General features: G+C 37.9%; 1 protein-coding gene across 1 annotated transcript in view; it reads right to left on the bottom strand.

Annotated features, from left to right (window-relative positions):
* Positions 1 to 808: 808 nt before the first annotated feature.
* Positions 809 to 25395, bottom strand: part of CMC1 (C-X9-C motif containing 1) — a 44937-nt gene continuing 20350 nt past the window's right edge. Inside the window, exons 3-4 of the mRNA XM_027675437.1 lie at positions 2409 to 2499; positions 809 to 1074 (exon numbers count right to left, since the gene is read on the bottom strand). Of these exons, the coding sequence (XP_027531238.1) occupies positions 960 to 1074; positions 2409 to 2499 (206 nt within the window). The 3' untranslated portion in view covers positions 809 to 959. The remainder of the gene's footprint in view (positions 1075 to 2408; positions 2500 to 25395) is intronic.

The raw sequence follows: 25395 nt of genomic DNA, 5'->3' as shown, positions 1-25395 counted from the left end.
TCAGAATGTTTCAAAGGATACTCCAAGATAGCCTGTAAAACTTTGAATTACTATCTCTAGTGAAGTCATTTATGCATTTGAGAGTTCTACAATTAAGCAGCTTCAAGTACCAATACACGAAAGATCTTTTGTAAGCCCCTTTTTAATCAGGGACTTCCTTTCACTTAGTTCCTGCAAGAAGTGACCTGCATTTTACATGTCTAGTTTAGTTGTTTACTCACCTATAGCTGCAATAATTTTGCAAGTGTGGTCACTTGCTCGCTCTTGAAGAGTGGCAGCTTATTCTGTGTTCTCAAAGTCTGGATCAGATTACATTCTCCTCTAGAGTCAAAACGGTCAGTTTGGGCCACGCACAAACACAAGGCTTCCATCCCTTCTGGCAACATCATTTAAAAATGAGTCACAGTGTAGGCAAAAGTACTACTAGGCTCTCATATGACTCAACATTCTCATGAAAATGTTAGTTCACACTGGTCTGAGCAGCTCTTCTCTTCTGCATTTGCAACCCTTCTCTTCTAGTGAAGTGCATCTCCATACACAGCATCAGGTGATGACTAATAGACCAGCTTCAATGTATACACAATTTGTGATCAGTTAATACAATTTAAGGGTGAATAATTTTTTATGTAGCCTAGCTCACATACCTAGACACAAGCTTTAAATTCCAAATGGACACTCTGGATTTGTAAACTCCAACTTGCAAACTGGTAACAAAATCTCAAGTCCAGACAGAGGAACAGGCCTTCGCACCTTCTCTTGCAAACTGCAACAGCATGCTTTAGATCTTTAACTACAGAAAATTTAAAAATTTAATTTTAGAGATTATTCTATTCTCCCTTCATTTCATCTTGTGTATTTCAGTTAAACTCCACACAGGGGTACAGATCATTTAAGTCTGTTTAAATCAATTGAAAATCAAAGTTGTATATAAAATGTGAGAAGTTCATTTTAAGTTTTAATTATACATTTGAAGTAACCTTCTGTCTTTTTTTCTTAATTCCAGTTGCTCTGTATTCTTCTCTTTGCTTCAAATATTCTGCTTTGCATTCTTCATAGAATGATGGATCAGAATAGCTGCAAGACAGAAAAATACGTAATAATGGTTTTCGTCTTGGAATATGGAACAGATACTGCACATTAACACCCAAAGAAAACTTGCCTGCCTTCAATAATAAAATACCTTTTTTTTAAAGTACATACATGTTACAGTTATCTTTGTAAACTCTAAATAGTAGTTGATCTGCATTCTCTCATGACACTGTTTTCTCTTGAGGCATAGTCCTTTTCAAGCCTCTACAGTGAAGCCACCAAGAGGAAAGGTAGAAAAAGGGAAAGACATTTGGTGTTTCAGTTCAGCTGAATAATTTATTATTTGCAGTTATCTTCCTCAGTATGGAAATCTATTGGAGTCCACTTATATTCTTTTATGCACTCAAACAACTATTTGGAAGAGGTTAAAGTGTATGTCTCAAACAGTAGATATGTAGGTCCTTGATCATTACATTCAATTCCTTTTTCTTATAATTTTGTTTTTAAGTATAACAATTCAAGCACTAAACATTTTTTCCAGTAGCATTTTGTTTCATTTTATTTTTTTAAAAAGGCAAAGGTACTGACAAATAAAACTGAGTAACTCCAGCAAGTTCTGACTGCAGTTAGGCCTGAATTCTCACCTGATTGGACATGTTTTTTTCATCAGTTCCCAAATACTTGAGAATAACTGTCACTAGTTCAAAGGCAATTAGTCTTAATTTCTGGTTTAACAGAGCAGGACACACATTCCACCAAAAACCAAATGAACATCCTTTTTCTCCCAGTGAAACTCAAAAAATCCCCAACTCTCACCCTGGCAGATTTAAGAATCTAACACTCAGCCTGATGGCACTGGGAATAACTTAGGACTTCCAAAAGAAACATTTCAATCCACCATGGCTTCAAGTTGACCTCTCTTATATCTAACAATTTCCCGCTGCTGCTGCTATTGCTGTTCACAACAGCAGGACACTTTCAAGACAGACTAAATCTTAAAGAACAGTTCAAGAAGCAAAATGAAAACAAACTTATCCTGTCTCACTAACAGAGTATGAAGGTGCTTCCCTGCTCACCCCCATCCTCACATATGTGATGCAACAGAGCAAATACAGGGCTACAGGACATCTGGGCTGAAATCTGTCACCATGTAAATCACGGACAGAGTCTTTACAGCCATATATTTATATGGTAAATAAAATCTTGTCAGTTAGGGCCTGACCAACACGGTTCTAATAAAGAAAAGATACCATTTACAGAAAATACATCAAAGTCCCTAACCTTGCACAAGCCTTTTGAGAATAGTTAATATTTCTACTCATTTCTAGATTAGTATAGGCCATGCACAAAAAACCAATGAAAACTCATGAGGGACTTACTAGCCAACCAGGCAGTCTTTCAGTGCTGTATTCTCTTGCCGACACTTCACCACCATAAGAAAACCAGTTTCTTGACAGCATTTAGTAAAAGCTGGGAAGCAAAAAATCAACACGAACTAAATTAAAGTTAGAAAAATGACAATTGGTAAAAAAAAATCCATGTGTAGGAGGTATCAAACCAGATCTGATTTATTATTATTAATATAACCATAGTTGGCCCAGAGTCTCATACTGTTTGCAAGATCTTTGTCACTTGTTTAGCAGCAAGATTTTAATTGGGATTTTCCCCTCATCATGTAACACATTCACACACATACTGCTATTGCTAATACCAACAGATTTTTGAAATTATTCTTGCAGCAAATCCATGATTCTTGTGCCTGCTTTTCATACAGTCTACTCAGGGCTATCACAGCAAAACAAAAGGAATCATGAAAAATTAGGTAAACCAGGGTTGTTAGTGTTTCCTCTACGGCAAAAGCTTTTGGAATTACTGAAGTATGTTTGTATCCACATTAAATTAATTTAATCTAAATTAAGAGGGCAGCAATGCTGACAGCAATTACTGCCTCAAAGAAATGCCACTGGCAATAATCTCGTGTGAAGGTTCAGACTGGAGATAAACTGTGAGGTCATGGTTCTTTCCTGGCATTTCCAAAAATCTCTCTTGGGAATGCAAGGAGAAAGCTGGAAGTGCCAGGTTGTACTCCATGGCACTGCAGTGCTCCATGAAGGACTGCTGTCTTCTCTGTATCTTCTCTGCATTGTGTAGTGGCCTGTAGCTGTTCTTCAATACGGAATTTCTTCAAAGTCCAAATGTCTGGTAAAGAGCACTGTCCACAGAAATACTGATGATCTACATTTCTGGGATCATGATATCTGGCATTTAAGAACAATTAAGTTGTTCAATGAAGTGAAAGTACCTGGTCTGTTTTCAGGGTCTTAAAACTTAAAAACAAGTCAGTGAGATACTAAAACAACAGCAAAGTCATGGTTAAGGACATAGGTTTTATCTGGGAGTAACTAAAATTATGCCTCATTGTTACCAACACCCTGTACAAATGATTCACTGAATAGTAACTCTAGATAAGAATTAGCTGTTATTTCTATCAGAAGACTTCAAATTGTTTTGTTCTAAGAGGTCTGCTAAAAGGTTAACAGCTGCATTTAGCAGATGGAAAAGAAAGAGAGAGAGAAAGAGAAAGCCAAGTGTCCAAGATCAACCAGTACCCAGGTCAAGAACAAAGCTCCCTTCTACTGCATCCCCATCCAGAATTGCATCCATTTTTCCTCTTCTAAGCTCTTACTGGTAGTGATTTAATATCCAGCAAATTTAGGGCATACAGAAATCGTTATCTTCTTGCACATATTTAGCAAAATTTACAACTAATCCAGTACAATCAAAAATTAATGCTGCTACATCAAACACAGTATAAATCATGTTATCTATGCTCAGTGTATATGTACAATGAGTATCATATGTTCATGCATTACTTACTCTGTTTTGTCCAAAAACTTGGACGGTAAGACTTGTATTTCATGTACTTACACTAGAATCTTCCATTTCTTATATGCAGCGATCAGCTATGTAGTATTTACAGAAACAGCAATTTTTGTATCCCTTCCATTCTTTAGCTCACTTATATATTCTTACTTATTATACCTTCTGAAGTCACACTAGGCATCAAAAAGGCACCTCAAGCACCTGCAAGTTACCGACCATGTGAAAATATGGGCACGACTGTTAAACACACCGTCACATAGTCCTGTACCCAGCCTTGTATGTGTTCAAGACATTTAGCTGAAGTTTCAAATCTGCCTCCTAAGTAACTGTTGATCTGTACGATGATGTAACTTCCATTACATCAAGACTTCAATAAACAAGAAAATAGATTTGTGTCTATAAAAGCAGCAATCCTCTCCTTTGCTCAGAGCAGATGCCCACTGAAATGGGCATCAAGCAATCGTGGACCTCTGTGGAGCAAAATTCACCTTCTAGTATCCTGGACACTACTGGCAAGACTTTAAGGAGAAAGTGATCTAACAGCTGCAAGCAATCCCTAGGTGAGACTAATCTGCTTGCCCACGGCTATATGAAGTAGGCTTTTACCAAAATAATTTACAAGTAAAGGTAGTGTTTGCTGAAAGTGATGATGACAGACTTAAGTGTCCTTATACTGCCAAATGTATAAATATACACATTTGCAAAACTTTGCAAAGAATTGACTTCTTATCTACTTTTAATGTATTATTTATTGATGAGCACTTAAAACATGCTCCAACACAGCACCTAGTGTTACACACTGGTAACTTCACCACACACTACCTGAAAAACAGATGAAAGTATGCAGAAAATGGGTTTAAACTGACTGGTTAATTACCAGTTGGGAAGACCCTGTAACCTGTGCTCGAAGAACCACACCGAATTTCTAAGATCTCGTTCAGCATGTGCTGACCTAAAGTCATCCAAATACACATGCACAATTTTGAGGAAACTTCTGGACAGCTGAAATGTACAAAGCAGTGTAAGCTCAGAACAACACAAGAAAAGTGTTATCAGGTTATTGAAATGTTTCTTTGGTTTTCAAAGGTGAACCTGACATTTCTTCTATTCTTTCCTGGATTGTTTACATTGACTGTCCCTATATCAACATCTCAGAAAAATCATACCTACTAGTACATTTCTAAAAATGTCCTTTGGTTTTTTTTCTGGGAATAAACTTTCAATGCCTTTGAAAGCTTATGGTCTGTCTAATGACCAGTTTGATTTCTACTCTCCATGGGCACTTCTTTAAGTGCTGTGCTGAGGTTTTGGGTTGAGGTTTTTTTGTAGAAGTAATCATTTCTTCTGGAAGCTGTGAAGTACAAAACCACAGAAGACAACGGGAGGTCCCTCTCACTTGTTAGCTCACCAGTCTTGATTGGTTAAAGGCGTGATGTCCCAATGAACTAAAAAACCTGAACTGCAATTGCAAGCATTCCCTGGCTTCAGAAAGCCCTACCTGCACTACAGGGCCAGGCACTGCTGCAAAGTGATAAAACTGCTTCCAGCTATTTAGCTTTAACATTACTGATGCTTAACAAGAGAGAGGAAGAAAGGAGGTTAAAGCATATTGGGCATCCTTACATGAGCACACAAAATTTGATTAGCCATCTCTTCTCTTTAAAAGCCATGTAAGGAGTGTGGTGCAAGACAGGTTTAGTTACAAACATTTACCAGAAACCTTACAGGAGTCTGGAGAACATTGTTTTATTTTTAACTATGCTTTATCTTGCTTCACTCTCATCACCAGTGACAGGACTTGAGAAAATGGCATGAAACTGAGTCAAGAGGAGGTTTAGGTTGGATATCGGGAAAAGATTTTTCACCCAGAGGGTAACTGAGCACTAGAACAGGCTCCTCAGGGAAGTGGTCACAGCACCAAGTCTGTCTGAGTTCAAGAAGCATTTGGACAATGCTTTCAGGAACATGGTATGATTCTTGAGGTGTCCTGCACAGGGCCAGGAATTGGACTCAATGATCCTTGTGGGTCCCTTCAAACTCAGCATATTCTATGATTCCATGAACTCTTCCATGAAATAAAATGTCTCAATGTTGAGCAGCACAAAGAGTGTTAAAACTACTGGTTTGGAGAATAATCTCGCAAATAGTGCACAAGGGATCCAGATATAATCTCGAACCAAAAATTAATCTCCATCTCTGTAATCTTGACAATCACCACTCATTCCTCACTCAAGCAATAGCTGCATTATGGACCAAAGGTTCAGGGTGCACAGCAAAACACCACAACATGAGTGGATACACAGGATCTGGTTACAAACCTTTTGTAGTTTAACACTTTAGTAGCTCTGAGTGGTAATCAGAACACTAGAGAATCCACCCTTAGGCTCAAACAAACCTCCTTCCTGATATACATCATACAAAGAAGAGTTGCTCTTTCAGAGCAGAATTAATCTTTTCATAATCCTGTGTATGATCCAATATTTACGACTTTAGCAAATGACTTTCTGTGATTTTACAAGTTCATGGGCTGATTTGTTTTCTTTCAAGCAGCACAAAACTAGAGATAAATTTGAACCACTCTGCAAATTCATTGCAGATTGTAACACAAAAGAAAGACACGTTTCAAACAAACAATAAAAGTTAACCCCAATATTTATAAATACAAACTAAACAAACTGAGGGACAGAGCTCAATGCAACAGAAGTGAAAATGCCTTGTTAGAAAGGGGGAAAAAGCTTGCCCTTGATAAAATCAACCCTTTGCCAAGGCTTTTCCAGGACAGCTACATATGTCCATCACTGAATGCTCTGTGCACAGGCAAGGACAGATCCACTACTGCGTCAACAAGCTGCAGGTGCCTACCAGTTACCACGGAAACTGGCCACAGACCCCCCCTTTCACCTGCAGCAGTGATGGTTCATGACAGCATATCTGACACAGGTTATCCCACAGGCTCCTCTCCATGCTGTAAGCTGGGTCTAGGGGGATGCACATGGAGCGAAGATGTCTTCCCAAGGCTACAGCTGAGAGATAGTGCGCTGAACAGTTCATCACTGATTTGAGGCTGGATTTCAACACCTTCCTCTCTCTCTCTCAGAAAGCTTTGTGCTTCTCTTGTAAAGCAAATCCAAAATAAGCTTTGGGCACAGTTCTGAGAATTTTAAGTCTCATTATGTTTTGGCCATTACAGCCACATAGAGAGATTTAAACGGCTAAATCAAGCCTGCAATTTAGTACCTTCTCTAAATCAACCACATACGTAAGGCCAAATGGTAACTTTGCCATGACAAAGGTCTGCTCTCAACTGAACAAAAGCTGAACAACCATGTTTGAATACAGAGCAATTCAGTTTGGCCAGTTCTCACTCACTGACTGCGGCATACTGGCATGTGCAAGTGATCTGCCTACAAGGGGAAGACGACATAGCTCACATGATTTCCAGGGACAGACATGAGGGCTTTTTGGCTGAGGTCAGTGAGGAATCAGCCTTAGCAAGGACTGACTCTTCAGCAGGGAGCATCTCAGACCCTGATCAATTTGGGGAAGCTCAATTTGGCCCCTGGCACCTCCAAATTTGCCCAGGATGCAAAAGCAGGATATCACTGGGTCTCCCTATCCCAACTTACCTGCCTGAGAAAGCACAACACAGAGAACAAGCAGAAATTAGATCCTGACACAAAGTCACAGAACAGAAAAAAAAGAGCTTTAAAAAGCCTACTAAAATTACTCATAAAGCTGTCCAGACATGCATTTTTAAATAAAAATCCTATTCCAAGTCTCTGTGTAATTCCATTCAAATATAAAATTATACAAATTATGTTGCAGGTATCAAGAATTAGTTTTGAGTATATTTGACTTAGTATATTTGATGGTTGATTAAGAACTTCTTGAAGTTACAGAGCACTCTTTTATTAAGGTTTCTTTGATAATTAGCTAGAAGGTTGACACAACAAAGAACATTTTGTTTACAAAGATCTTTACAGTCCACACTAATCTTTGCTGAAAAAAGTAGCATCTAAGAAGAACGTTTTTCTTCTGTATTTTTAATTGCTTTTTCCCCAACTCTGTTTTATGACTTTATTACAAGGTAATAAGGAAAGCAGATGGAAACTGACATGAAACTGGGTAACAGTTCACTTATCACAGAATAAAGACTGGACAAATTATTTCCCTGTCTACACAAGCAGTCAGAGAAGCATATGCAATACACACTAAAGTGTTAATTTTAAAAGATCAGAAACATTACCAGAAAGTTATAACAAAGTTAGTGGGGGTCCACCAACAGATGTCCTAGTACATACACTTCTTAATTAAAAAAAAGGAAATAAAAAACCAGGGTACTGCCCATTTTCATTCTAAAACATATTCACAGGTTCAAGAAATATTTGCTCCTGTATGACAAAAATAAAAAACTTGTAGGATTTTGACTCAAAGGGACAAACCAACATCTGGCATAAGACAGAGCCACAGCTCTGCTGAATAAAGGTGATGATTTTCTTCCACACCATTAAACCAGACAAGGTTAAATTTAACACTCTTAATCTCAGTGTCTGCGGACTTACAAACAGTGGACAACAAAAACAAGGCACCATATTTAAGATGCAAGTGTTCTTTCTGTAGTCCACAACACCCTTCCACCCCCAGGCAGAATTAGGCTGATTTCTTCAGTGTGTTGCATTCAAAATGAAAGTGTGGAATCAGTGTGTTGGACTGCTAAAATTTCAGTTACTTGTATGTAAAGGAAACACTTTATGAAAAAAAATGTAACGTCCTGCCCCAAGCACTAAAAACAAATTGAAAGTTGGGGGGGTTTTTTGTGATTCAATAAAGGGGAACAACCAGCATCAGATTATATTTGTAGCAGATTTTTAAAGGACTTTTTTTTTTACTTTAAATATTTTTAAATATTAGATACCTAATTATTTCTTTCTGCAAACATTAAAGTCTTTTCATGCTCAAAGCAAGAGAAGAACAAAAAGTGTTTGGGACTCATCTCTAGACAACCATATATAACAACACCAAGGGATCATCCTTGTTATTTTCAATGTATGAACTGTTTGTAGCGTGAAGGCTATTTCGGAAAGTTCCTTTTTTTGTAGATTCAGACTATAACAATATTTAGCACTTTTGTATTGCCTCATACATTGCAAAGTGTTGTACCATTCATATAACGTCAGAACTGCAGTTTTATCAATTATAATTGTGCATCTATTTTGCAGATGTTCTTGTACACAAAATAAATGAAATATTCCCCATTATCAAGATAAATTGATCCTCTCGGGTCTGGCTCTCGTTTATTTAAAGACTTTACAATTTTACTACTTAAGAGAAAGTCCTACAGAGGTGTTATCTCACCATTTATATTTTCTCAACACTTATGATACTGCTATCACACTCTTAAAATAAAAAAAAGCTTGCATCATGATTCAAACCACATTTATGTTCTATTCCTGGAGTAGGTTTTTCCCTCTACACAAAAAAAGGAAATAGTTTTGTCCAGTGTTTGGGTCATCCCTTGGGGTCTACCACTGGGTGGAGAAAAGACGCCCAAGTAAAAATGGAGATTTAGGGGGTGATGGTGGAAGGAGGAGGGAACAGTTCCCTTTAAAATGTAAACAAGGACAAGATCTTAAAACCTATGTTTGTAAAATGTGTACAAAAACATTAAAATGATCCAAAACATTGTCAGCAACATTTTATGGTGAAATTGTTATGCTTTTAATTTTCTATTAAATTGTGATTTATTAGCTTGTTACTTTGAAGATTACTCAGTATGCACAGAACAGATTACTGGTGCATTTAATGAGCCAGAGGAAGTAGAAGGATGAACACGAAGAGATTGTTTTATATTGTAGAGTACGAGCTATTTGATATTTCTAACACAGTACAAAAGAAAGCTTCTCTGTAGATTGATCACGGTTCAGTTAACATCACTGAATATCTAATACCACCAACTCAATTAATTCTCACCTGATTAAGATCAGTCTGATATTCAAACTAAATCATCTCTCCAGTCAAGTAGAAATCAATATTTCTGATTTTACTTTTAAATTACAAATACAAATAAAATACACGCATCGTCAGTATGCCAGGAGTAGCTTTCCATTCTAGTCTACTATGGCATGCATAACACAGCTGATTAAAGACTTATTCTAATTTGAGCAACAATATATATGACAGATTAATTTGAATAGGAGGAGATAGCATGAAATAATTAAATGTATCTTATATAGGGCAAAGAGAAAATTGACATAAAATAACCTTGTTTCTTTCAAGTGAACCTCTGTTATCAGATCAAATACTTTGTCTACACAATTTTCATTTGCTATAACATAAAAAATAAACATATACTTTCTATTTTCCAGCCCCCCAAAATCTGCTAAATTTCAGCTTTTGTAGCTCCGATGTACTGCTGGGAACATCTGTCCTAGGGCAGATGATTTACAGTAGCACACAATTCAGGACTGGGGAAGAAAGAGAATCCCAAGAATTCAGGAATGGGATATTCATCCTTCTGCCCAATCTTTTCCAGGGCACTCTCAGCACAGAACAGCAGCTTTATCTTAAAGTACACAGTGCAAACAGAGGATTCTCCAGTAGACCTCAGCATCTCTGGCACTCCATTATGAAATGTTGAAACATCCCTCATTTCATGATGGAGAGATGAACATACAGCACAAGAGAATCACCAGGAAGGCAAACAGCAGAACTGTAAACTGCAGAGAAAGAATATTTCCCAAAAAGCTATAAACTGTTTCTCTAAACACAATGTCTTGGGATAAAGAATGCATGCTACCAATATCCTAGAAACAAATCTGAAGACTTTGCTTTAGGGAACATTTAGAGATTAGAAAACAAAATACTGAATCAGATGAAGGGCCCACTTGTCCTGTACACCATCTTTCTCAGAAGCCAGTAATTGCTGTTTTAGAAAAATGTGTCCGGAAGTTTACATTATGGAAAAAACATTTTCTCAAGAGAAGTTTCTTCCTCACCCCTATCAGCTGTAAGCTTGCCTCATACCTTGAAGCACAAAGTTCTCACATGCCCTTCAAAACCCTTACAATCACTACACGGTGGGTCTAAACTGACAAGAACCCAAAAGAAGATAAAGAAAGAGGGGAAAAAACATCCCAACACAGGAAAGATACATGCTACCCTGAATTCCTTTAACATCTATCTGCCCTGGCTTGCTCAAGTCCTGCTGAAGTCCCAACAATTGCAACTGTATTTATTTGTTTCATACCATGCGTGCCTTTTTCATTAGCAAGTTTTCAAAATCCTGCTGCAAAAATTAATTGGCCTCAAAGTATGTCTCAGCTGGATGCAGAACAGGCCAAAGCAGTAGGGAGGAAAGGCACTCTGTGCAGATCAAAAATGTTTGGGCATTGGTTGTCTGGATTTTTTTCAGAACAATCCAGTTACTTGCCCTGTAAATGCCATCTACCTTCACTTAGGAACTACAGTCTTCCAAATCTTCATTTCTTAAATGCATTGATATTACAAGGTTCTGGGTTTGGTCAACTGCTTAGAATGAATATAGGAAATCAGTGGCTTATTTAAACTTTCTGTTTCAAAAGTCATTAAAAAAATTATTGCGTTTTTTTTCATTTGTGTTGTTTGTGGGGTTTTTTTGGAAACCATAATATCACACCAGTTCTGAAAACACATGTAAGGCACATAGGGATTCTCCAACATCAGTTAATTCAAATCACACTCAGCTGCTAATCTCCTTTTCATTATAGAAACATTAGTAGGGTTTCTGTTATTTTCAAACCCAACAATCATTAAAGACAGGATTTCTGGGGGAAAAAAGAGGATCTTAAGAAACTAGCATCAAGGAATGACGAGTAAATCCAGGAAAGCCACAAACGATAAAGACACAGTCCCATTCCAGTACAATGCAGAGGCTTGTGCTGGGGGAAACTCTCTCACCGGACTCACTACAAATGCTCTGTGTAGTTTAAAATTTGCTCCCATTCAGACTAAGAATTGCAGATGTTTGTAAGAGGTATATCCAGAAACCTCAAGAGACAGCAGGACAGTACTTCTGTTTGTCCCAATTAACCCACACTTATCCACAGCAGATTATTGGACCTTTTCTTTCTGAATTCATAATAAGCACCAAGAAATAGGGAATGAAACTGAAAAGCAGAGTATAAGAAAGAGAAAAATCGTTTTAAGAAAAAAAAACCACAAATAACAAGCAGAGGAACACAGCCAAATACAGTAATCCAAACCAATCCAATCCAATCAGTTCAACTAAACAAAACCCAGACTAATACTTAAAACTGTTAACAAAAATATGGCAGAATAAAGTAATTAAGAGTTTTTTAAAAAAAAGAGTTCTGAAAAAAATATACGCATGCATTCTCATGGTACTTTCAGGAGCATTTAGTTCTGTTGCTTAGACAAGGACTGGTCAGCTCTCCTCATTCTACATCCTGCACACATGAGATCTGACCAAAATGTCTTCTGGGGGACAAGGGGTGGAGAGAATAAAGTTACTTTTCAGTTTGATATGAATGTTGAATGTGCATATGAAATCTTACTAGGAAAAGTGAAACAACATCTCAACCACGGCCATATTGATCACCATAACTGGTCTACTCTGGTCTCCAATCGGGAGGTCTGGAGGCACACTATCTTTAACACTGCTGATGCCTTTGAGAAAAAACGCAGGATCACTCTTGAGGAGAAAAGACAACGCAGAAAGAATCGTGTCTTGCAGAATTTACCACCTAAGGAGTCTTTCTGCTGTGCCTTTTGCAACCAGACATGCCTATCTCTTATTGGCCTCTTTAGCCACCAGTGCGCTTGTAACAAACGTGGGTAGAGCCCTTCCCAAATCTTCGTTTGGGAAATCTGGCCATGACTGACTGACTGACTGTGACTGACAGCCAGAAAAGATTACTTTTAAAAAACATACACCTTAAATTGTCAGCCAGTAATTTCCTGACTATCGCTAAATGCTAATGAAATGCTGTGGTAAACATAATTTATTAGTAATAGGTGTTTAATCAGTAGAATTTCAACAAACTTGGACTTCAACAGCAAATGGAGCTTTGGCACAGAAGATACAGGAAATATCTGCTTGTTAGTTTTAGTGCTGTAGACACAAGCTTGACCTGATCTGATCTCTCACCCTGGACATACGGAATTGTCAGCATTTTTATACGCATGTCTATACACTCATATCTACATATGTATGTGTATTTTGCCCCAAACACACAGAAATCTAGTACACTGTCATATTTATTAAATTCCAGCAACCCAGTTCTTTAAGAGCTAAGTCCTCCTGCTTCTGACTAAGCAAGACAGCCAGAGCACAGAAGTACATAAAAGAGGGTTATGCCCTCAGAAGACAGAGGAGAAATAGCAAGGGCATAACTATTATGTATAAGGCTTTACAGTGACTGTACTTTGCCAGTCAAGGCAGATTTAAGTGCTCAAAGATGATGATCTGCTGGGCTACGTGAGCAAATTCATCAAGAAAAGCAGATCTCCTTTTCTTCCTATTGAAATTACAAAAAAATATCCTTTTAAGCAAAGTAAGCACACTGCTGTGAAACAATTTATTTTGGTAAATGGTGATTTGTCTGGTAAAGAAACCTGCTTTGGGAATGTTTTTGTCAAGCACAAGCATCGCCTTCTATATAAGGTTTCAAGTAAAGCATACCCAACGAGTACAGCCACCTAGTTAAACTGCACTGGTTTCAAACAACTGCTTCCTTTAAGACTGACTTGATCTAATTTTCCTGCCACCCTGCAGTAAGTATCCCTGACATCAAGTGTTACCATACCAGGCGCTGGAAGAGGCAGAACTGGAACAAATGCAAGTTCCCCCATGGCTACTGTCTGTCACTGCCTGCTTTTATATAAACAAGTGCATCCAGCTCGAGCTGCACAGAGCAGCCTTGCCGCTGCTTATCCTCCCATCTCCGTCTGGAGCTGCTGAGCCACTCAGGGACAGCTGAGAAGGTAGGATAACATATGATTAAAAGAAACAACATCCCCCTCCCTCTGTCCCATAGCGACTGACTCTTTAGCTGAACTCCAAAGTTAAAAAAATGTATCTATTTCTAAAAGACAGAGCTTCACCGAGTGGCAGGAGTAACAGTAATGTCCTTCTACCACACGGTGGGGATAGAGCAGGGCATTTATGGAACTCCTGAAGAGGAACTCGCCCAGCTGTTCCACCACAACACCAACTTTCAGTTACAGCATGCTGTTTTGGGGAGTCTCCCTTTTGCCCCCCTCCACCCCTCCCCACTCAGTTCAATTTACTGGACTTCCAAAACTATGTTTTTAACTCAAAGTTCCAATACGGAAGGTTGGTAGTAGTAGCAGTAGTTCTCCCTTCTCAGAATGAACCAAAATATCCTCTAAGCACAAGTGAAACTGATTCCAGAGTTCCAGTTGGAGGGTGAGGACAGGTTACAGAACACGGTCAAAATTTCAGGCCTTTTGGGCACTCCAAAAAGGGTCAAATATTAAAGATTAATACAGTTATTAAAAGAGGAAGTAACTTTCCCTTACAGGTCACAATGCATCCCCAACCATCATTCCAACATCTCCAAACCAGCTATCATATACTTATCTTACTTCACAGTATATGTTTAGTCTCTTTTTTCAAACATAGCTAGCCTAATGCTGGTCTGGAGGTGTGGGAAGAATTCCTGCTGAATGAGGTACTACTCAGTGCTTGTAAGGATGACAGAAGCAGAACTGCAGTTTTTCAGAAAAAAAAATAAAAACTGTGCTGTTTCCATATACTGAACTGAATAGCAAAGAGTAACTTGACCCTTTGCAATCGTTGCCACAATGTGATAAAGTATGTAAAATTACTTTTTCAAAAGAAATTGCATCATTGACTACAGAGGCATGTAGAATTTCAGACTTCTTTATTTATTTTATTATTTTGAAGAGATGGCTTTTAACCATGTGACAAGAAAGCACACTACTAAAGCTTAGCAAGATCTGGAAATTTGGTAGTAACTGTGTAACATATATCTTCCATCTTCTATTAAGTGTTTTAAATAAATGACTGCAATTACCAGGTACCTAAAAAGGATTGAATACCAGCCCACAAATAATCCAGCCACCACACTCCTCCTGTATCTTTGAAATTGTTACACAAAAGCTTTTTGAAATGACAACGCATAGCTTGGTATTTTATTTGGGTCCCGAAAAACTTTCCATGAGCAGCAAGCACTGCATACTGCCCTGTGGTAACAGGGCAATTAGGATGCTCCCCTGGATCACAAACTCCCCCACACCACACATCCTCACGGAGCTTGTAATACACGTTGTCTTCCAACTTTTCAGAGATATTACACCGACCAGATGAGGCCAAGGCTATCCAGAACAATGCAGGACTGACAGCTTATTACCTTATTTACAGACCAGTTCTGTCGCGGACCAAAACCTGCATAAGGATAGCAATCAGTTCATCGGCTTCTACTCACAAAGGGAAACTGATCATGGAAGGGAGGAAAAAAATCCTAAAAACAACCAACACACCCTCCTTTCTAACCTACCATGCCTTTTTGTCCAAAGCACAGCTTCCAGGAAACATTTACTGCCCAGGAAGATTGGGTATGGACATCAAGCATCAGAGAGCAAGAGAAGGCAGAAGTGATGCCACAGAGCTCTGCTGACAAAGTCACAGGTTTTGACAAGGAAGCATCAGGCTGAAGTCATGATGTTATACCCAAGCATAGAGCAGATACATCCAAGCAGGTGCTTCTGGGATGGTCCTGGCTGTTGGAACCAAACAGTACCAGGCCAAAGCGTTGTATAAAGCATTAATCTGTATAAGGGGTTGTAATAACAGACCTGATTTCATACAGAAATTAAGAGATGAGGCCATTTCTTCAGAGGAAACATTATAATTCTGAAGACAGTAAAATGAAATATTTGTAGACAGGGGACTTTAAAACAAGCCTTTGACAAATCTACAAAGCAAAACAAAACACATCAGGAAGTAGGTATGAAAGCCCCTCAAAAATCCAGAAACTGTTCTTCATGTAAAGCTTAATGGGTAAATGGCATAAAAATCTATGTAAGACCATCAACTTTACTGGCACAAATCCAGGTGCAGTTTGGTATAATGAAGCCTCAGGGACAGCGCTCTAACTTCTGACAGTTGACTACACTGTGCTCCTCAAGCTGTATGCACACAAGTACTCAAGTTTGGCAGGAGGTGGTTGCTTAAGTGCATCTATTCTGCCTGCTCCAAATATCTTGTTTCTGATGCAAGAGCATTTTAGAGTAATACAGTGTCACACCGTTATGAAAGAAACAGCAAAAATAATCACATAAATGTGGTCTCTATATTTAGAAAAACAACTGCACTTTTATGAATTTATTTAGCAATTGTTCAATAAGTATTAACAGTGCATCTGCTACAAAACCATTGGCACAGGAGACATTAAAAGTTAAGGCAAGGGGAAATCTACATGTAGCTTCAGTTTAGAAGCCATTAGTCACACTTCTTCCCATGGCATGAGGATACTTCCTATGAAATACCACACAAACAAACAAGAACTACTCAGTTTTTGTCAACTGCTTTCTAAAGAAGGAGACAAAGTTTGTTTCTAACACCTTCAGCCACTGGAGCCATAACTAGGGCTCAAGCTGCTGTAGGCAAGATGTGACAGAAGATCCTGCACATGAGCCAGTGGCAGCTGAGGACACACAGAATTTCAAGCAGCACTCAGTGGCTGGGACACAAGCAGAAACTGACTGAGGGTCCTAATGCTGCCATAACTGTGGCCTTTTCAGCAGCACCTTTACATCCCCCAGTAACCTTTTATCATCTATGTTTACATAGGACTGAAAGCTCTTTGGGATATATCTTGAGTTCTATGTAAGGGTCTTTCCTGGTTGAGACCTCTCAGTTCTATGACTGGATAACTGTGAGTGCATTCTCCACTGGTACACTGAAATTAAAAGAACATAATCTGGCTAAAAATCTCTCCTCTGTTTTTTGGGGTTAGAACTAAATGAGCTTTACTCACTGAATGCAGATGTACACATGCCTCCACCACCACAGATTTGTCAGTATGTAAGTTTTTTCCAAAGACTTGTCTCACCTTTATTCTGAAAGAAAAAAAAACAACACCCAAAAGCTAGCATATGCTGTATTAATGTAAAACCCCTAGAGGGCAACTAAGCTTCAATTTCAACCTGCATAAATATTCAGCTCCTTAACTAGTTTACAGATTATGTAAACTATTTCCTTCAACCTTGGGTTTTTTCCCCTCGTTTAAAAGAAATGAATCCTTTTCATTCTCAAATCACATTATTGCTGCCTATTTAGTGTAAGTTAATCACCACTGCCCAACCAGAGACTGAGTTCTCAACCCAACAAAGCTTAAATGTGTGCAAAAGAGAACAATAAAGAAAACACATGCAAAGGCCTCATTTAAACAAAGACAGAAAAAAAGCATATGAAAGTCTGAAATCACTTTCTTTGCATTACAGACCTTTAACAATACATCTTGTTTATTATTCAGCTTAGTATTAATTTATTGCATGGCATCTGTTTTCTTGTACAACAGTCTGGTTGCAAGTCTCAGATTTATAAACTGAAGTTTATGCTGTTGGGATTATTTGCCTGTTTTTCCCTGCACAGTATAATTTCAGCCTTATATATTTTGTGACCAAAAAAAAGCGATGAAATGGGAAATAAGATGTCAAATTAGTTAAGAAAAATACTTTCATTTAGTTTTTGGTCTTCAGAGTGCAGGCCTGTTGCTAGTGGTGAAAGAAAAAAAAAATCAAAATACTTGGAACCATAAAAGTAAAAAGCCTTCATTCAATTCCAAGTGTTCCTCCCAAATTTTACAGTAGGTAACTCCAGTGTCCAGATGAGCCTTGTTTGTAATGAACAAGCAGGCATCAACTGCCTTTCCCTAGTTCCACCAAATATTAGTGGGAGCTAATCCACTCTACAGTTACTATCCTGTCAGTCCACACCCGCAGAGAACTTCAGCCATACTGATGTTTAACGTTAGAGAAGGCACTTAACAAACCAATGGGACTCCCAAGATGTGGAAGCAACCAAAGACAGACAGAGAAAAAAACAGCTCAAAAAACAGCTTGGCAAATGCCCACAAAGTCCAAGGGTTTCTACATGGCTTTTGCAGGAGATCAAACACCCCAACAAAAATTCATAGCACAGCCATCCTTGCTTTATGCATACCAATGCGATGCCCCATATGCACTGACCACGACAGTTCTCCTTCATCTATTGTCTTATTCTCATTTATATGTGTAAACAGAGAATAAAAATGACTTCCGGTGGAGTTCACTTTACCTAATTTTAGCCACCTAATATTTACACGTCTTGCCTAAAGTTAATTCTGGAAGTACCTTGCTTTCCTTCTTGTTGCCTTGACAGGGAAGGGGGTATGAGGAGAGAGAGAGGTTGATACTTCTAGAATGCAGTTATGCCCCATGTAAGAGACTCGACATAACATCCAAATGTCTAGAACTAGCATGAAATGTCTCCCATCCTACATGACTTAACAATAAAATCAAAGGAGTAGTTCAAGAAGCTGACATAAGTCTCCAAGGCTAGTGTTCCACTCACAGAGGTCTCCTCTCTGAACATTGCAGAACAGGATGAAGTAAATTCTATCCCCCTGGAGCTTTGAAATACTGCAGAAGGGAGAAGAGGAAGGGTAGATTCTGTTTCTTATTCAGATTCACCTCCTCTGATTGCTTGAAATATAACAAGGTTTTGGTGATCATTCTGACTTTTTGCTGCAAGTTCAGCCAAGGCTTAGAGACCTGAGCACTTGAAAACTGTTAGTACAAAACCTGCCTAAGTAAAAAGTCATTGTACAATCGGTTAGGGTTTGGACATACAAAACACTCATTACTACCATATCTCTTTACATGCATGCACATGGCACAACACAAACTGCAATCATCCAAATCCAGCAGTTTTCCGCTGCAGCAGTAATATACTTTTGGATTTAAAAGTCCAACTTGGAATCTTACTTCCAACAATAGTAGTAATGAGATACTAAATTCAGATACATAAATGAATGTGTAAGTAGTTATCTAGAAGAGAATGGAACTAGCATATTTAACTTAGAAAAAAAGTTAATCACATGCCATATTTTCCTGAATTGATATTTAAACAGCAAGAGCAGAAAAGAAAAAGATGAGACGAGAACTATTCATCTGAACAGTCTGTTAGGAGAAGGCAGCCAAAGCAAAAGTTGCCATCTCTGTTAAATATCGTCCTTCTACAGAAGTGCAAAAATTATTTGTTGGGGTTGTAATTTAAGTATTCTCTGCCCAATAATGGATGTTTCTCAAAGGTTTATGAACAGTCAGTAACTAGTATTCACATGAATTTGATGGCAGAGTGAAGAGACAGATTCCCCAAACAATATTTTGTTTTAAAACTGCTGAAGTTTCATAGTTACTCAACAGATGGAGCATATCAAAATGAATTTACACAATAGTCTTGCAAGAGCATTCTTTTCCACACCATTCTCACTACCCACAAAGGACTCAAAACTTTCTTAAGCTGTTTTGAATGTATAAAATAATAAAAATCCATCACACATACACGTATATGCTTTTTAACTTCCTTAAATTGGGATTAGTTTCAAAAGTATGGGGACACCTGAATTATCAAGAGAAAGCTGAAGAACCATTAGTACTATTACTCAACAGTCATGAAGCATTGTTACACATAGATAATATAAAATATTTTAAACACAGGACTTCTGATAGAAGTCATTGAAGACACCACAGAAACTGTGAACTCTTTTAGTGCCCTGTTAAAGATTAGCGAGTTAATTACTAGTTAATTAGTAATTAAATCTTTGGTTGTAAAACCCCAACAGTACACATTCTTTTATATTCTTCTTTTCCATATTCTATAGAAAGCAATGGTAAGGTTCATTCATTAACTAGATATATGTTGAAGCCTACATTAAGGCAATAATGCAGAAGAGTACCTTAAAAAAAAATAAGAATCTAACCATTATGGCCTGGTAGAATTTTCTCCTGAACTTCCCAGCAGGTAGAAAGAACATATATGCCCAAGTGAATCCCTGACAGTCAGTGTGCTTGTCCTGCTGCATTGGATCTCACTCAAAATGCCATGCCATGTTTCTTCTACCATGTTGATTTTCCTTTCAAATATCTCCCTCACTGAGATGTTCTGCAATTTGGAAAGAAACAAAAGGGACATTTCCTGTGCACCCAAACTTTGTGCAAGCTGCATTGTTGGGGTAGGGAATGGGATGACACACAAGACAGGCATCAATCTTCTCCATGTTTCTATTCTACAGCCATACCCAAGATGGGTATCATGGACAAATTATTGCCATGCAAAACCTCTAACACACTGGTTTTCCATATTTAGAAGCTCAATTTCTTCAGCAATATTTACACTATACTTTTGTTATGCTTCTTAAACAATTAACAGAAAGCGCACTGTAAATTGGAGAGGTTACATGCATTAAGAAGAAACACTAAAAAAAACACTCAGAAAACACATGCAAAGAAACAAGAAGAGGAAATCAGGACACATAAAGAATGATAGAGATTATTTACACCAGAGAAAAATAAAGAGTACTTTTCACCATTGGCCTTATGAATCATTTTGACTGGGCTGTCAGATTCACTGTAGAAAACTACCACCCCAAAGGCAGGAGAAAGAGTAATGGGCAACAAAGTTTGAAGTTGCAGACTGCGGTCACTCTTGTTTACTAGAAACCATTTTCTTCAATCTGAAAGCACTAGTTCTCCCTGTGAATTTTAATGTCATTTCTTCACATCATAACATTAAAGTTTTTAAGTTTTTGTGTTTAAATTCTCCATGCTTCTGAAAACAATTCTGGAATCTCAGGGTTCAATACCTTCCCTAAGCCATTTCAGGGAGACTCTGGGGTAGAAACAGTTTTCCAGGATGGCTTCTATTTTTCTTTTTTCCTTTTGCCTGTTTAAGATAAATCAGATCATCCTATTTCTTCCATTTAAAGTGCTGCTTTTATTCAGACCACTACCGGAAATCTACCCAATTTCTGAGAACATGAATTGCTTAATATACAAAGAAAAGTTAGTTTAGGCATTAAAAACTCAGAATTTAGAAAACAAAAAGCATTCTTTGAAAGGTAAAATAACACTAAGCATTGAAACAGCTTGTCTAGAGAAGTTGGAACATCAATCCGGTTACAGGATAATCATAGGTGTGCTACATATGACCCCAAGAGATGACGGACCAAAATGTCTTCTAGAAGTCCTTTCCATCCCTGCATTCCTTTTATGCTTGAAACATATGCCCTCCAATGCAGCAATTTTCTAGGACACTCAGGTTTGATAATCATTTTACAGAACTGAAGTTCATGCTTTTGAAGCACAGTTAGACCAGTCTAGATTGAATCAAGAAGTCCTGCTTTCAATTCTCTCCTATGTCTTCCCACATTATACAATTTCTGTATATTTCCCACATATTAAACCATAGCATTCGGAAGTTCTTTTTGCCAACATAAGCTGTGTCTCCCTAAAATGACTTTTAGAAGGTCTGACAGTCTACAGTCACAGGTGGGATTACATCTCAAGCCACAACTTCACAGTGCTTTTTTACACCAACTTCATGAGCATTCCATTACAGCAAAGAGTATGGGATATTTCTGTCACCAAGAAATAAAGCAAGACCTGTATCAAGCCTGGCATGCAAGTGTAATGATAAATTTGCACACATGAGCAGAATATATGTTTTCATGCTTCAAAATGGACTATTTAAATATCCTTGAAATATGTTACTGATTTGAAGGGCATATTTAGTTTATACTGAAGAGGGGAAAAAAGAAGAATGATTAGATACCTCCTTGAGAGATTCGGGATCACAGACAGAAAGAAAGAAGCCTATAAAGTGAAAGACTTTATGGGTGATAAAAGTCACACAAGGAAATCCTGAACTTAACTATTAGAAGTCCAAAAAAAGGCCTTATGGAGTTAAAGAAATCTTTCTTTAAACCCGTTTTAGGAAAAAGATAAGAAGGCAGATCCCTTAATACCATAAGGTCCCAGATTCCCTACAACTATTTCAACTTCTTCCCAATACAGTTGATAGATACCAAGAGAAGACTGTTCACTCCACTCAAGGGAAATTTTCATGCACTGGTCTTCTACATTATCTTCTTCAAAATTCCTAATGTAAATTCCTTTCCTACTCATTATCCTATCAGAATGATTACCTTCCATCCCTTACATGACTGCTTTCAAATCCTTTCTAGTATCCCTCTCAAATCCAGAATACAACAGCTAAACTGTTTTTCTTGTTCCCTGATCATAATTTAAAGCCTCATTCGTACCTCCAAAACTCTAGTAAAGCTCTAGCATTCCTTGACCATCTCCTTTCCCAGCCTCTGACCAGCTCTGCAGCTCTTGATTCCTCATCCAAAATACCTCTCACCTTCTGTCACTACCTGCAGAGGGATCTATCCTGATCTTAGGCAGCACACTTTCCAGGTGCTCTTTTCTGCAGGACTATTCAAAATAAAATTCAGAGGGATGACAGTACAGCACACGTTTTATGACATTTCATTACTGTACTCTATATTTCCTTCTTAGGCATCAGACCTGTAAGTAGAACACTCTTCAGAACACAAATCTCTCTACCCTTTTTCTATGTAGCACCACAGAGACAATTACTGGAAAGCAATTACAATAGCAACAAAACTAAATTTGGGTGTGGGAGAGAGAGGGATTTTTTTTGTTGTTATTAAAAGGACCTGAACAATAATGTACAATAACATGGTTTTACTCAGCAACAGACAACATTGTTTCTACTTTAAAAAAAAAATTGTGCATTGTCAATGTTGTCACCACAGGACCCATTTAACTTCCACATCAAAGAATAAGTGCCAGAGGGACAGCTCACTCAATTTAAGCTAAGCAATCTTTACAACTACTGTTCCACATGGAAAAAGAAGTTTAAAATGTTTTCATCCCAAAACAGGATGAAAATTTTTGAGATTTCATCAAACACACTCTGATTGTTTCCAGAACACAAAAAAGCACGAAGAACACTTAGAACACAACATTTTGTTGAAAGCGTATTTGCCAAACTGTGTTTCAACTTTAACTTGTGTTCCCCTATTGCGTGATAAGACCTGTGATTCCTGCCTTTATTTTTGACTAGCTCCGCTAACTTGTAGTATTCCACACACAGATATGTACAACAGGTATAAGTCTCCAATCTACAGGAAAAAATGGGAGATCAAAACTACAACTCTCATAATGCACTGCCTCAAAATCAAAGCACATTAGGTGAAACCACTACTTCTATTCTGATTCCCATTTAGCTCAACCGAAATTAATACTTAATTTCAATTTCTGTGATTTGGATAAGCAATTTTCTTTGGCAAATACACTTGTCAACTTCATGTGTTCTCTAAAGAGTGGTGGACAGAAGCTTTCCCCTAGTACCGTATGCTGAATACAAGGTCAATACACTGCTTGTAGGCTGCCTGAAAGCTCACTATTTATTGTATTCTGAATATACTAGCTACTTTTTGACCAAACTAAGTTCTGTTTTCCACTGCTGAACTTAATGGTACCTACACAACACATTCTGACTTCAACTGTTGAAAAATAACCTATTTTCTGTGTGAAAGTAACCCCACGGTAATATTCATAATTCATAAATTACATAAATATTTATACACATGCAATGGGAATACAGCATGACCTCTTAAAAGTATTAAGATTTATTTACCCAAAGTGCTAACTGTGTAACTGTTGAATGTAGTATCTAAGAGGGGTTTATAATCCAAAACTGCAAAGCAACTACATAATACATCATTAAGGACACGCAGTTAAAGTAACAGTTACTGTAAGTCACACGATTAACGATGAATTGCCACGTCCACCTACGCCACAGTAACACCTCACTGTAATACTCCAACACAGTACCCATAGGTTATCACCACCATCAACTGAATGAATGCAAAAAACCCCTTACAGAATCCCAGGTATGCTCTCCCTTGCTGGCAGTAAGAATGACTGACACAAGAAGATTCAAAATGTGTCAACTGGGAAAGAAATCTATGAGATCAGCAAATACTGTATATAACATCTGGGAAAAGATATTACTAAGTGGCTGCAACAGCAACCATGCTACTCTCCCCCTTTTGTTAGGAGAGGAGCTTGACCATTCTCCCCTATCCACTGGCTGCTGCCCTATGGACACTTACCTCCCAGTGTTCTCTGAAAAATTATCTAAATACCATGAAATATCCCAAGATTAGGAGGTACAGGCAAGGTTGAGTTTCTCTATTTTTACAGTTTGGGTCAATCTAACCTCACTAGGACCCTAAGAGGTGGAACCAGCTATTCAACCTAACAGTATAGAGTTTACCAGTGGAGAGGTGGAAATAACCAGAGCATGTAAAAGACATACACAACAATCTTAGCGTCCTTCTTGAAAAAAAAGTTTGAAGAAATTACGGCAGAGTCTTTTACACTTTTGTCATCACTGGGCAGAATTTCCAGGTACAGAAGTCAAATGAAGACAGGAACAATGATCCAGATTTAATGGGGAGTTTGCCAGGGAGTAGCAACATGACTAAAGGGTAGAAACAACTGATGATCCTGACTCTTAATTTCAAGTTAAACTCTTCCAATAATCCAAGAAATGATACAAGAGGACAAAGGCAATTGGTTTTTTCCTTTCTTTATATACAGGTTAAATATCTCCATTCTGTAGATGTTAAAACACTACCAATCCACAGTCTGAAAGAATAGTTTTCCTCCTAAAACTTGATCACCAACTTAACACCACGATATAATAACTGTATCTCATCATAAGAGCTGCAAAAGAAACAATCCTATTGTTCAACTTTCAGCAGTTCGCTTGGTGAGTGCTCTTGTCATGGATATTACTACCATGTACTGCAATAAGCCAAAAACACGCAGTCGTCATCTATTTAAACTAGCATTTGTTAAGAATGTGCAATTAATCTGGGCTATGTTAATATATTTATGCTGGACAGGGAAATCAATTTGAAATTCAAGATCTTAGCTGAAAACCAATAAAATCTGTAACTTGAGAAAACCAAATTGAAAGATTGGAAAAAACACAGGTAACCTCTGGAGGTTCTCATCTGTGAGTTCTGAATGATCAATACCACTTTAATATCTATACATAAAAATCTCTACCAGGTAAGAGAATCAAAATTAAGACAGGGCTTGTAGGATATGGCAACCTGGCTGAAATTGATATTCATTAGAGTACTCTTTGCATGAATAGGAGCATTTGGACTCTGTGGTCTTTATCAGAGCCCCAGCTGGTAATGGTTGAAGGTTAATGCCTTACCCCATTCTGTTCAATTTTCTGTCCTAATTAGTCCTCCAAATCTATAGCTGTGAGCACCAAGTGTCTGTGCTCAAAAGAAACTAATTAATGCTAGCAAATTAGATCAAGTCCAAAGATCCAACAGCCAA

Source organism: Neopelma chrysocephalum, unplaced genomic scaffold, assembly GCF_003984885.1.
Source record: "Neopelma chrysocephalum unplaced genomic scaffold, ASM398488v2 Primary Assembly neopelma1_26, whole genome shotgun sequence".
NCBI classification, from domain to species: domain Eukaryota; kingdom Metazoa; phylum Chordata; class Aves; order Passeriformes; family Pipridae; genus Neopelma; species Neopelma chrysocephalum.
The sequence above is the reverse complement of the archived record's forward strand: the minus strand, read 5'-3'. Positions and strand labels throughout refer to the sequence as shown.